Here is a 15,268-nt window from a genome sequence, read left to right as displayed (position 1 = left end):
CAACAGAAATTTATAAAATAAAATGAAAGTATTTTTAAAAATCACATACCAGCAAATCAAACACCTCATTAACATCCTTCCCACGAATCTCAATCCCATTTATTTCAAGGACTTCATCCCCTTCGTGCAATACACCACTCTTCTCTGCAGCACCACCCTTCACAATACGACTGATAATGACAGATTCCACGTCATTACGTACCGTAGCTCCCTTTACAGGAATACAAAAAGAAAACACAAGTTATTCAGGTTTTGGTGAACTAGACAGGCAGGTTGAATGCCTAGACTATTGATAAATCAGCTGTCAGTAATAGTGGTGTGTACAGGGTGGGGGTACAGCAGTGCACAGAAGGGGAGGAAAGAAATCAACTCAAAATACTAACAAAAACAGAAGCTGCTGAAGACACAATTGGTCAGGTAGCTTCTACATAGAGAAAAACAAGGTTAATATTTCAAGTCTGTTATGAAACTTCTTCAGACTTCTGTTGTTTTAGGCCAAGCAGTTGCATCAAGCTGCGAAATGTCTCGGACAAACGAGTGAAACCAGATAGAACACCTGATGTTGACCTTTGACATTAGAAACTACAATGGCAAACTCACCCTGTTGACGCTACAAAGTCCTCCTTACCAACCAACTGGAGGTTGTGGCACAATTAGGAGAAATGTCTCACATTAGTCAAGTACCAATTTTGGAATAATACCTTATACACAATATCCCAGACAATACCAGCATTTCTAGTTGTGTTTTGTTCCACTGTCAGTAGAGGTGGCAGCACAATTTTATACAGTTGGTAAAGAATTGCCGGAGTCATCAACACGAACTCCTGACCTCAGTCTCATGGCTTTAGGTGAAACATGAGCCAGGAAACATCCTACTTATTACTATACCCTTGCTCATCTCAACAATCAGTATTGCTGTGTTAAGCACTGTTTCGAGGAAGCACAACTGACAGCAAGTGCACAGAATATACTCTGGATGGAACCAGCCAAATGACCACCATGAAGAGTGGAGTTTGGCAGCAACATTGCTGATTAAATTGGCTAGTCTGGATGAACATTGGCGGCTATACTGGTTTTGTGGCAGATAGTGAACAAATTAACCAGAGGTAAAAACATACTTGATCGCAGACCTTTCCAATCTGCCTGCTGAAGTCACATCTGTCCCTAACAGTATTGGTAGATGTGACCATCATACAGTCTTTGTGGAAATGAACCACTGTCTTCACAGTGGTGATACACCTCTATTATGCTGTGGGATGCATCACTGTGCTAAACAGGATAGGCTTTGAAAAGATCGAGCAACTCAACACTGGCCATTCAGAAACTGATTTGGAGATGCCGGTGTTGGACTGGGGTGTGCAAAATTAAAAATCACACAACATTAGGTTATAGTCCAACAGGTTTAATTGGAAGCACACTAGCTTTCGGAGCGACGCTCCTTCATCAGGTGATAGTCATTCACAAACTGGCAGCAACAAATGTACTGAAGCAATCTATAAGCTTGTAGTCTGGCAGATCCCTCACTCTACTATCAATTCAGGGCAGCAATTCTGGTTCAATGCAAAGTGAAGACATGCAAGGAGCAGCACCCAGTAAAGACATCACAGTCTCAGAAATCATGGGGCTGCTCTCTCATTACATGAAGATGACTGGTGGTGGCTTAATGAGGGTCAGCACACCTCAGGTGAGGGGAGAAATTGAGGAGTGGCCTTCATGGTAACCTCAGCCCATGCACAAGTTGAACCTGTGCATTGCAAGCTACCATCCAGCCAACTGCCCCCCAAGTTACAAGACAGGAGTACATGCATGACCAACAGCATAAGCAACAATTGCTACTCAGAGATTAACAATTCCGCAGTCAAGAGATTAGATTTAAGTTCTGCATTCCTGCCATATCTAGTTATGAAGGTTGATGGACAATTAAACAACTCATGGAGAAGGTGACTCCACTAAGTCCCCATCCTTCGAGTGGGTGGATCAGCACATCAGTGCAAAAAGATAAGGCTGAAACCAATTTATCTTGCACTTGCCCGGATGTGCCCAGATTCTGTCTTCAGTCAATTTGGTTCACTGCACGCTAGCAAGAAACGGCCGAAATATTGGATACTGGAAATGTTATGGGTCCTGACAACATTTTGGCAATACTACTAAAGATGTGCTCCTGAACTTGCCAAGCTGTTCTACATTACGTGCATCTACCTAATATTTTGAAGAATTGCTCAGCTAAGTCTTAGATACAAAAAAAGGAGGACAAATCAAACAGAGTCATTTACCGCCCCATCAGTCTACATTTGATCAATAAGGCGATGGAAAGGACCACGAACAGTGCTATCAGCAGTACTTATTTGACAATAAATTGCTCACTAATGCTCAGTTTGGGCTTGCCAGGGCCACAGCTCCAAAGCACAATACAGTGTTGGTTCAAACATGGACAAAAGAACTGAACACTACAGGCAAGGATACAGTGACAGCCTTTGAGGTCAAGGCTGCATGTGACCAATCTTTACATCAAGGCAGCCTTGACAAACAAAAAAAAAGGCAAAGGAACCTTAGGGCTGCTTGCTGAGACAGAAAGAGGAGACAAAACCGGTGGTGAATTTAACCATGCTTCAGGTAAAGAGCAAGGTTGAGAAAGTGGGACCTTGAATGGTATCCTCAGCTAATACAAGAGTTTAACACAAAATGTCGTAGTCACTCTGCGTAACAAGCCAGCCAGACAACCAGCCAAACTAATAAGTAAAGCAAAACTAGTCAAGGAGTATTTGAGGTATCTGTGTATATCTGTTAGTTGGAGTCACATCTAGTACAGAAATAAACAAACATATTTGTGGTCACTGGAACGCAGTCATCTGAGCTCCAGACATTTATGCAGGAGTACATCAGAGTTGATATTTTCTAATGTTTGGAGACATTGTTACACACCTGTGGAGCAGGTGGGACATGAACCCAGACCTCTTGGCTCCAAGGTAGGGATGTTACCATTATGCTAAAAGAGCCCTCAAGTTCTTCAGGGTGGTGTACGAGGCCCAAGCATCTTCAACAATGAGCTTTGTTCCATCATAAGATCAGACAGGAATGTCTGCTGATGACTGTATAATTTGCAACTCCTCAGATACTGAAGCAATCAATTTCCAAAACTGGCAAGACCTGAACAATATGGTTAGAGCCGAAAACATCAAGGTACATCTCCAACAAGAGACAATATAATGATCACCCTTGACATTAAGCAGAAACAGGGCTGCTAAATACTGTGGCTACAAGAACAGCTCAGAGGCAATGGATCTGGCAAAGGGCAATTCCCTTTCTGACTTCCCAAAGTCTTTTTACCATCAACGAGGCAGAAGACAGGATGTGATGGAATATATCTTACTTTCCTTGAATATAGTCCAACAGCACTCAAGATGCTTGATACTATCCAGATTGATGCAGTCATTTGATTGGCAGCACATCCTCAAACATTCACTCCCTTTGCCATCGATGCACAGTAGCAGCAATATGCACCATGTACAAGCTGCACTGCAGTAACACACCAAACTTCCTGAGGCAACACCTTTAAATTCACGATCACTACCATCTAGGAGGTCAAGGGCAGCAAGTACATGAGAAACTACTGGCAAGAGCTGTCTGCCACACCTTTCCAAACAAAACTAAACAGCTCAGCTATAATAACACTAAACAAAAAGCTGAAAGAACTGCGATTCTAGAAATCATGAACAAAAATAGAAATCGTTGTAAAAATTCAGCAGGTATGGCAGAATGTGTGGAATGGTTTGAACCAGTTCTGAAGAGATGTCACTGGACCTGAAACATTAACCAGAGTTTTTTGCAACTCTGACACCAGTTATCCAACTATGCAGCTAAGACTTTACCCTATTAATCAGGAGCATTGCATAAAAAGTTTTGTGCATAAATGTCAATGCCAAGACGACTAAATCTGAGTGTGAGGCATCAACAGCAGACCTTCAGCACAGAGAGTGGCAAAGAGTGGGTGCGGGGAAAACCTGAATTATATGGCAACATGAAACTTCTCAATAAAGCCACTAGATGGGGATAAAATATAAATTAAAGAAACCTCTGGGATAAGAAGAATGAAGGGTAGAAGTGGCATCCAAATATCTTCAAATTAATGTGACTGTATGCGTCGACTCATGCTTGGAAAAATACTAAAATGAGGTTTTGGCAAAACATTACAACATTTTAACAAATAATCAGTAGAGTAATTTATCAATGCACCCTAATCTAAGCCGCTGTTTAGGTGCTGCATCACTCATTTGAAGGGTAAACTGGAGTAGGAGTCAGAATAAAACAACTGATATATCACTGCAATTAAGGTAATGGAAGGCTAAACTAAAATATCCTAATTTCTAAACATCAAAATGCAGTACTTGAACAGAAAAGTAGACAACCTATAACATAGTGAGTCTTAAAGACTGATTAGCTTAGTTGGCTGGATAGCTGGTTTGTAATACCATGACTCCATCAGCATGGTTCAATTCCTGCACTTGATGAGGTTACCTCAAAAGGACTCTTCTATGGAGTCCTTCACTGGAAGCATGGTGACCCACAAGTTAAACTGTGACCAGTTTAGGGCGCACTCTCCCTAATGAGAGCGCGCCCTAAAACTCTGGAAGGACTTCAGTGATTTATCTTTTAAATATGTAGGTAGTTTGTTTGAGTGAAATGTGTGCCTGTATAATATACTAAACTACAAATTAAAACAACCAAATTGTGAAAATCCTCCTAGGTAGTAAGTTTGCTACCTTAACTTGGACAATTTTATTTGAAATGCTATTGAATGGTAAAATCTGCACAGTAAACATTAACAAAACTATCAATCAATTTCAAAATGTTGCTACAATCATCTGCACTACAAAATTAAAAAGGGTCCTTCTCATTTCATGCGTTAAGAATTACTAAAAATTACACCTTACCCTCTTCCCGCTTCAATATCTGAGTTTGGAATCATAGAATCCCTACAGTGTGGAAGCAGGCCATTTAGCCCATTGAGTCCACACCAACCCTCTGAACAGCATCCCACCCAGACCCACCCCTCTAAACCTGCATTTCCCATGGTTAGCACACATAGCCGGCACATCCCTGGATACAGTGGGCAATTTAGCATGGCCAATCTACCAAACCTGCACAGCTTTGGACTATGGAGGAAACCAGAGCACTTGGAGGAAACCCACGCAGACACAGTGAGAACGTGCAATTTCCACACAGACAGTTGCCAGAGTCTGGTATCAAACCCTGGTCCCTGCCACCGAGGCGCAACAGTGCTAACCATTGAGCCACAGTGCTGGCCCCTAATCTTCAAGTGTTGTAATGTTAGATCTGTTACAACAAAAAAAAATCTAATGCAAATTTTAGCAACATTACAAAAAAAAAATCAAACTTTATCAGATTTCCAAGTACCAACTAGAAATTCTTTGCACATGTGCAGTCAGAATAGAGAATTACAATTTGGAACACTGTAAATGACTTTCACAAGCAGATAAATGAAGCAAGATTTCTCATCTTGACTTAAGAGGTAAACAATGTAACTATTTCTCTGCAAAAAGTAAAGAAAGCTTTAAATTTCTGAATTCTAGGGCACCAACAGTGGGCATGCCAAGAATATTTAACAAAATATTATTTAATTTTATATTTATAAACCAATTTATAAGCAACTTGCTTTTAAGTTGTGCTGCATTGAGTGATCCAAGCCCCATTGTACAGGTGAGACTGATTATATATGCTGTCAGATAAATTAAATTTCAAATTCAAAAGTGTCTGATCAGAGGCTAGCATCTTCTCCAGACACAGTATTCAAACTAGTTATTTTTATGACAATTATTTTGAAAAACATTAAAAAATTTACAAAGAGAACTTTTAGTCTTTCTGATATACACAGGTGGTTCCTGATTTACGAATGCCTGACTTATGAATATATGTACTTCCAAATGTGATCCCATACAGGGGTGCATTAATATTAATTTTAAAGATCCAACATGCAAGCATTTCCTTGTACTTGTGAATGGCTATTTTGTATTGGCTTGTACCATGGCTTGACTTGCATATAAATCCACTTGTGGAGTGTACTCAAAGACAGAATCTGTTCGCAAACCAGACTTGTCTGTAACCAGAGACCCAGTGTTTTTAATGTTGTAATATGGTACAATTTTATCTGAATACTATACTGCTTGAAACAGTATAAATTATTAATTTAAATATACATTCAGAACTTTCTAATTACTGAAACTAATTGGTAACATTTAGAGATATACAGAGGAATATCAATTATCCGAATATCGGATTACCCAAAGGATATCTCGAGGCCCCAATAGAAACATTACATCAAAGACGTGTTTCCAACACTGACCGCGTCTTTTGTTTACATGCGGTGTGCTGCCTCGTCTCCTGAATGGGGAGCAGACAAAAAATTCCGAGCCCCTGAGGAAAGGCATTTAATCGATTAACCGAACGAAATGGTACCCACTCATCTCGTTCAGATAATCGAGGTTCCTCTGTAAATAGCCCAATTGTGCAACTCTGTTTGATGGCACTGAAATTACATTTAGGTTTCTCTCCTTTATTGGACTATGGAAGTAGATGTTATTCTTTGGTTATACAACATCAGCAACTGTTTTAATGATTTGACATTGCTATATTGATTACTTTCATAGAAACAACAAAATCTTAGGGAATATGTACATGTGTAGTGATTTGGCCCCAATTTCGTAAGGTCACTACTCTCCAAATGAAGAGACCTCTCCTTAGCTCAGTCCTAAAATAATTTTCACATTTGTCAGAATCATGGAATGATGCAGAGAGAAAACAGTCATGCCATGGCAGTTCTATGACAGAACTATCTAGCTAGTCCAACTCCTATTATTTTCTCATAGTGTGTTTTTTAAACCTTTGTATATTCCTTTTAAAGTTATCAATGAATCTACTTCTATCATACTTCAAGAAGTGAAATCCAAACCACATGTTGCTATGTAAATCGTTTCTTCATGTCCTCTGTAGCGTTTGCCAACAATTTATGCTACGGATTTCTCATAGCAGACCTTCAAAGCAGTTCATAATTATGGCTATATTTTATATTTATAACTATATTTTATATTGTTGCTCTGAATGATAATTAATATTCTGTGACATCAGAGCAACCAGGCAATGTTGTCTATCCAGCTGCTGATTTGATTAAAAATAATTTGCTGCTGTGAGCGTTGTCGTCTTAACCTCCGCTCAGATTGAGATGGGATGAGAACCACAAATACAATTCTGTTGTTTAGCTTTACAACATGAGCAAAGGATTCCTCACTCTATAAAAAAGGAGACTAAAAGGGAATTCCTGCCAGATGTTATCATCCAAACGACAGTTAAATCTACTAATCCAACTGCCCCCACAATAAATTAAAGGGCAGTTAAATGGAAAAATTGATTTTAAGACTCTTCAACTTATTGTTTACTCATCAATATATAAAATATAAACTGGTCTCAAAAATTCAGATTTTAAACACTCAACCTGTATGATGCATGAGCTTTCAAATTAATGTAATCAGGTATTGAAACACAGCTTACACCTTGGCACCACCTATTTTCTTTTCATGCCACTGTTTAGTTTTGAGGAGAAAGTGAGGGCTGCAGATGCTGGAGATCAGAGCTGAAAATGTGTTGCTGGAAGAGCGCAGCAGGTCAGGCAGCATCCAAGGAACAGGAGAATTGATGTTTCGGGCATAAGCCTGAAGAAGGGCTTATGCCCGAAACGTCGATTCTCCTGTTCCTTGGATGCTGCCTGACCTGCTGCGCTTTTCCAGCAACACATTTTCAGCACTGTTTAGTTTTGAACTTGGTAATCTTGAATCTGCTCTCTGGGGGAGCGAGTCAATGCTACAATTATCAAGTGGTACGTGCACACAGATTTCATGTCTACATTTCATATTCCATAGGATCTGATTAACCTGTTCCAAATCCTTTTCTATTTTTATCCATTAATTTTACAATACACTCAAGTGAAACTTTCTCAAGCAAAATTTTGATATCATTTGTTAGCTCCTTCCAAATATATTGCAAGGGGAAATATGTCAAATGAAGCTCCAGAAATCAATTTTTAATTTCTAACAGAGCATTCCAATATTTCATATCACAAACACTCATTTTTGAATGCTTTTAAGTTCAAAATTGCAGTGACAGCAATAGTGATTCTACAAAGTTACTACACATTTATTTTATCCATCTTATCTTAACTCTTGCCAATCTACAAAATTGCCTCTTTACAACCTATTACAACTCTTACGCTGAACTGTTATGCCCCCACACAATGAAACAAAGGAAATAAATCAATTGTGCTCTTTGGAAGTTCTTAACTATGCCCTGTAAATACTGTTTAGTGCAATGAAGGGTATAAATAATCCAGAACCCCAAGCTAGTGTTCTGGGGATATGGATTTGAATGGCATACAGTTATATCTGAATTCAATAAAAATCTGAAACTAAAAACTAGTCTAATGGCAACCAATAACACTACTGTTTGTTATAAAAATCCATCTGGTTCACTAATGTCCTTCAGAAAAGAAAATCTCTCATCTTTGCCTGGTCTGGCCTACATGTGACTCTACACCCATAACAATGTGCTTGATTCTTGCATTTTGGGATTGGCAATAAATGTTGGTCCAGCTAAAACCACCAAAATCTCCTAAATGAATTTTAAAAAACTCAAAAATAGTACAATATTTATTTCCAGGAATGGTCTTTAGCATCGTATGCATTCACAACTGAAATAAGCTTCTGAAACCAAACACTGCTAACTTGTGCCACAGAGAAGTGTGTATCAAAATGAAGTACACATCATACTGTTGTGTTTCATTTTTGTCGGGTCAATTACTTTACAAGTTAGTAGTTAGGCTGAGCTTACCATGATATTCTTAGATGCATGTTGAAATAGTTGATTATAACCTGTGATAATTAGAAGAGGCTTTACTACCATGATACAGATCTTTCCAGTATAGGAAGGAGAAAAAGCAAGGAAAAAATGACAAATCCCATTAAATATGACATGTCTAATTAGTATTTACAAAATTCAAATTCAAGCAGAGCTCTTCAGCTAAGTTAGGTCCGATTTTCAATCACAGCACACGTTAACTTAGTTGATCTCACCACTAGATTAGCAAAACTACAGTTGGCTACAAAATCGCAAACTTCAGTAGGAAAACAATTTGTCATTAAATGAATAAATTATTAGAGAATGACTCCTGCTACATATACAAATATATAAAAAAAAATCAAGCTAGTCCCACCTGCCTATGCTTGGCCCATATCACACACAACACTCCTTGGAAGCCCAAGAATGAAACAAAAATGATAATTTTTCATTTAAAGCTGGTGATTGAGGGTTTTGCAAATCACTTATGCAGATAAAGAAATTGCAGGCATGTCAAGTTTTTCCATGCTTTACAAAAAAGGCAGAAAACCATGGGTTTCAATTTCTTAATGTGTCCTGTTGGAAAGGAAAACCCCTATTGGCCAGGTACCTCTTCTTTTGGAAAAGTTGTGTAATATCCTATTAGAAAGTAATATAATTATTCCTCAATTGTCTGTTTCTGTACTATACAACTATGACTCTAAGTTACACTAAAATTATGAACGCTGCTGCATCAATATCCATTATTCTAATTCACAAATAAGAATAATCCCTTGGAATACATCATGGAGCATTCCTGGCAGAACCCAAGAAATCAGCTGACCTTGGTCTCAGGTTAAAACTTTTTACCTCAAGGAGATCTAAAAGATTCTAAAATGTATATTCTTTTATCTTCCTTTGCTTTAATAAATGCAATTGCTCATCTTCCAAGATTGTTAGAATAGTTATGATAATGCTGCCATTGATTTTGCTTAGCGAACACAAATCCCTGATGCCAAGCGATGGCCTGCTCAAAGTGAGTTTCAGGTGATTAACCGCCACTTTGTCCGTAGAGACAGTACTCTTTGGCAATGTGCAATGTTATTTGTCACTCTCCACAAGTGCATAAGGAGGCATGCACCAAGACACCAGTAGTGGAGGTGGTCACACAGGATCCCTAGTTTTTTTGCTTCAAAGCCTTTATTTCAGCAATGGGATTATTTCAAGGCACTTGTTGCTTTTTTGTTTTCCTGGATCAAAGGATTTCTGCTGATATATCTTACTTGGGGAGATTGCTTTACCTAGAGTGCTAAAATAGAACAATCCCATCACTGCGTGCTTTCCAAATTGACAATCATGTTACTTTTCGGCAAACTATGTCCATTTCTGGTATTTTATCTGAGCAAGCCCTGATGTCACGATTAAGCAAAAGTGGTACAAAGAAATTAGAGAACAATACTACAGGAGTTCTAACATCAAAAATAGTCAAATCTAGGGATGACTCTACATTAGCTTATGACAATTAGCGAAGGTGAAGTTATAGCATTTATTCAGCAACAGTCTGTTATTCTAGCATTTCATGTAAATGCAAAATGCATGTAAAAATATGAGCAGAACCTGATACTCACAAGGGGGATATCACGTGCTTTCTCAATCCGAACAATTTTCACTGTCTCTCCTCCGTACTCAGCTACTCTTTCATAGACGTGATCATCGTTTGATGGCTCCAGTAGCATTTCTTGTTGTGCTACTCCATCATGGGCTTGAAGTAGTGCCTGAAATAGAGATCAAAAAAGATTGTCCATAACAATTAAAATTTGCTCATGCAGTACTATAAACAGCAAATCCTTTCACCTTCAAAAACAAGTAATGCTGGAGAAACTCAGCAGGTCTGGAAGCATCTGCAGAGAGAGAAAAAAAATAGAGTTAACATTAACTCTAGTAACGCTTCGTCAGAACAGTTCTGACTAAAAGGACCACCGGGGTCAAAACATGAACTCAGTTTTTCTCTCAACACGTGGCACCAGACTTGCAGATTTTCTCAAGCACTTTTTTTGTTTCAGATCTCCAGTGTATGCGGTTGCTTGTTTTGTTTTATTTTCCCTTCACATTACTTTAGAGAAATAATACTAATAGATTCTTCAAGCATCAGCAACTTGTTGAGTGTAGGTTAAAAAGGCAAATCACCTTAATCCTACAGGCTATAAGGCTGCTTTCTCAGTGGAAAGAGATGACTACTGGCGGTTTAAACTTAGGATCATGATGCCTCAGGGAAAGGGAGAGGTTGAGAATGACAGCTTTTCATGGTAACCTCAGCTAGTGCAGGAATTGAACGCACGTTATTAGTGTTACTTTGCATTGCAAAGCAGCTGTCCAGCTAATTGAGCCAACTGATTTCACCCCCTCTCTCCCTGAAAATACAAGGTATATCAAACTCTAATAACTGCTTTGTATATCAAGTATCTTATTACTGCTGTAATTTTCCTAATTGATAAAAAGATTTGCTTTTAAACTAAGATTTAAAAGAAAACAATAAGCAGCAAGATATAGATATGGACATTCTTTGGGGAGTCAGGTGGTGAGTTTACTCACTGCAGTATCCCGAACATCTGACCTGCTCTTGTAGCCTGTGTATATATGGCGAGTCCAGTTAAGTTTCTGGTCAATGGTAACACAATTGAATATCAATGGACAGTGGTTAGATTGATTCTGATCACAGATGGTCATTTGTCTGACATTTATCTGGTGTGAATGTTACTTACCACTCATCAGCTCAAGCTTGGATATCGTCCATATCTTGTTTCATTTGGACATATCAGTGAACATCCCACATCTGAGCATATGAGTGAGTGTGAGCGTGAGTGTGTAAGGTTATTGATGAAGTAGCTGAATATGAGTGGGTCTCGGACAATACCCTGAGGAACTCTCGCAGAGATGTCCTGGAATGGAGATGACCGACCTCAAACAACCACAACCATATTCCTATGTGTCAGATATGACTCCAACCAGTGATGAGTTTGCTCTGTGATAGCAATTACTTCCAGTTTGCTAGGGCTACCTTATGACACTCAGTCAAATGCAGCCTTGATATCAATGGCTGTCACACTCATCTCACCACTGAATCCAGTTCTTTTGTCCGTGTTTGAGCCAAGGCTACAATAAGGTCAGAAGCTGAGTGGCCCAGTAGAACCCAAAGTGAGCATCACTGAACAGATGCTGCTCGATAGCACTGTTGATGACATCTCCTAACACTTTGCTATGGTGGGGTGGGTTGGATTTGATTTGTTCTCCTATTTGAGTGCAGGACATACCTGGGTAATTTCCACATTGTTGGGTAGACGCCAGTGTTGTAACTGGAAAGGCTTGGCTAATGGAGTGGCAAGTTCTGGAGGATGAGAATCAAGTTTTATTGCTGGAAGGTTGTCAGGGCCCAATGCCTTTGCAATACAATGCCTCCAACCTCTTCTAGATATCATATAGAGTGTATCCAATTGGCTGAAAACTGCAACCTGCAATTTTGTAGACTACTGAGGAGACCAAGATGGATCATCCACTTGTACTTCTAGCTGAAGACTATTGCGAATGGTTCAGCCTTTTCTTTTCCACTATGTATTGGACTCTTCCTTCATTGGATGATGGGGATATTTGCCGCGTCCTCCTTCAGTGGTTTAGTTAATTGCTCACCACCATTCATGACTGGATATGGCAGCACTGCAGAGCTTAGATCTGATCTGCTGGCGGTGGGGATAGCTTAGACCTATCACTAGCTGCTTATGCAGTTTGGCATGTGAACAGTCATGTTTAGTTGTTTCACCAGGTTAACACCTCATTTTTAGGTATTCCTGCTGCTGCTCATGTCATGCCCTCTCTGCACTCTCCATTGAACCAGGGTTGATCCCCTGACTTGATGGTAATGGTTGAAAGGGGAATATGTTGGGCCATGAGTTTGCAGATTGTGGAGTATAATTCTTCTGCTGTTAATGGCCAACAGTGCTTCATGGGTGTTTAGTCTTCAGCTGTAGATCTGTTCCAAGTCTGCCCCCATTTGGCACGATGATAGTACCATGCAACACGAGAAAAGGTGTTGTCAATGTGAAGGTGGGACCTTGTCTTCATAAGGATCGTGCAATGGTCACTCTTACGGTGATGGACAAGTGAATCTGCAGTCAGGAGATTGGCATGGATGAGGTCAAGTATGGGTAGCACGATGGCTTGGTGATTCACAATGCTGCTGGTCAGTGCCAAGGATTTTGGTTTGATCCCAGCCTTGGATAACTATTTGTGTGGAGTTTGCATGTTCTCCCAGTGTCTGTGTGGGTTTTCCTCTGGGCGCTCCGGTTTCCTCCCACAGTCCAAAGATGCACTGGTTATGTGAATTGCCCATGCTAAATCATCCATAAAGATTCAGGAATGTGTAGGTCAGGTGCATTAGTTAGGGACAAATGTAAAGTAGTGGAGTGGGGGAGCGGATCTGGGTGGGTTGCTCTTCAGAGGTCGGTGTGGACTTGGGCTGAAGGACCTGTTTCCATACTGTAGGGATTCTATGATTCTGTTAGTTGGACAGAGATATTTTAGGAACGAAGTATATAGAAAGAAGTCCTTGTTTTTAAAGATTTATATTTTCTTCTGTTAAAAATACAGTTAACTTAATTATATAGGAATAGATGTTGCAGCAAAGAAATTGGTCAAATTATATTCTTAAGGGAAGGAAATCTGCCATCTTCACCTGGTCGAGCCTACATGCGATTCCAGACCAACATCAATGCAGTTGATTCTCAACTTCCCTCTGAAATTGCCTAGCATGTCACTGAGTTGTATCAATTGCTACAATGTCTCAGTAAAGAAGTGAAACGGAGCAGACCACCTGGCATTGATCTAGGCCCCAGAAAAGACTACAGCAGAAACAGCCCTGTCGACCCAGCAAAGCCCTCCTCCATAGAATACCTGGGGGCTAGTACCAAAATTAGGAGAACTGACTCACAGCATAGTCAAACAAACAGTCATATTCATGGAATCATACCTGACAGACTAAGTCCCAGAGACCACCATCACCATTCCTGGATGTGTCCTGTCCCACTGGCATGACAGACCCAGCAGGGTTGGTGGCACATGATATACAGTCTGGAGGGCATTGCACTAGGAGTCCTCAACATTGGTTGTGGACTCCATGAAGTCTCATGGCTTCAGATTAAACATTGGCAAGGAAACCTTATGCTGATTACCATGTACAGTCCTCCCTAGGCTGATAAAGCAGTGCTCCTCCATGTTGGACACCACCTGGAGGAAGCACTGAGGTTGGCAAAGGTGCAAAATGTAGTCAGGGTTGGGAAGTTTCAATGACCAGCACCAAGGGTGACTCAGCAGGAGCATGACTAGTCAAGCGGGAGAGATCATTCATGAAGTAGTGTCTCAGTCAAGCCAGTAAGCCATTAAATTGAGAATGTCTACAATAGCCAAAACTATGCTAGTTAGCAAAAGGTCCATCCAGGAGTTCAAATTAAAATTTCTTCAATTTAGCTAAATCAATCTTAAAAAGTTTATGTTATTAGAATATGCAGTACAACGATTAACAAAAGTAATTGAAGCACATACTTCAAAGTGTGGTGATGCCAGAAGAGCACAGAGTTCCTGTCCATCTTTTTGGTGACTAATGGTCAAAATCTTCTGCACCTTAAAAAAAAGGCAGTGATGAATACCAATTATATATCCATACAATAGGCCTCAATTTCAATAAAATTGTGACAAAGCAGCACCTTTTCAACATGTTTTCATAATGATGTCTGGATTTAGCAAAAGATTTGGAAGTTTTCTCTTCCAGCTGCAAGTCTGTGGAAGAGAGTGCACTGCTCACCGATGTAAATAAAAACCTTGTGAAATCATGTTGAAAGCCGATGGGTTAAAATAAATTATACATAATAATTCTTACTCAAACACTGCAACCAATCCAAATTTAGCATGCAAATACATGCGGTTACAATGTTGCAAAACAAACAAAAATTACTTCCACATTTTTAAAAAATTAACATTTGGTGGGAAAGTGAAGGACAGCGGATCAAAAAACACTTCCGCTACTTTGGATATGGAAGGAAACATGGCATTTCTATATTTCTTGCATGGAGGCAGCTAGCTAGTCTGTTCATGGTCTATCTTCTTTTGATTATTTAATAAGAATAACATGTAATATTACTCTTTAATTTTCAGGTTTATGTTCTTAGAGGCAGATTGAAATTTGATGCTAAATAGCCTTAATTACCAGCAATACATCACAAGTTCAAGAGCACTGCTTGATCAAATTCTTCTTTCGAGATACAATATTCTTTCTAACAATTTTATAGAACTGTACGTTAGGGTCAGTTACAAGGGATACAATCTTATGACCCACTTACTT

At 39.5% G+C, this 15,268-nt stretch overlaps 1 protein-coding gene across 4 annotated transcripts in view; it reads right to left on the bottom strand.

Annotated features, from left to right (window-relative positions):
- Nucleotides 1-15,268, bottom strand: part of pals1a (protein associated with LIN7 1, MAGUK p55 family member a) — a 114,335-nt gene that overhangs the window by 25,218 nt on the left and 73,849 nt on the right. For all 4 annotated transcript variants that reach the window (XM_043697931.2, XM_043697930.2, XM_087989994.1 and 1 more), the window contains 3 exons: nt 14,473-14,550; nt 10,509-10,655; nt 50-211 (listed from right to left, as the gene is read on the bottom strand). In XM_043697931.2, coding sequence (XP_043553866.1) covers nt 50-211; nt 10,509-10,655; nt 14,473-14,550 — 387 coding nt within the window. The remainder of the gene's footprint in view (nt 1-49; nt 212-10,508; nt 10,656-14,472; nt 14,551-15,268) is intronic.

The sequence above is a fragment of the Chiloscyllium plagiosum genome, unplaced genomic scaffold (assembly GCF_037043375.1).
Source record: "Chiloscyllium plagiosum isolate Xiang-an unplaced genomic scaffold, Cpla_swu_hap1 HiC_scaffold_8, whole genome shotgun sequence".
NCBI lineage: Eukaryota > Metazoa > Chordata > Chondrichthyes > Orectolobiformes > Hemiscylliidae > Chiloscyllium > Chiloscyllium plagiosum.
Note: the sequence above shows the minus strand (reverse complement) of the source record. Positions and strands in the feature narration are given on the sequence as shown.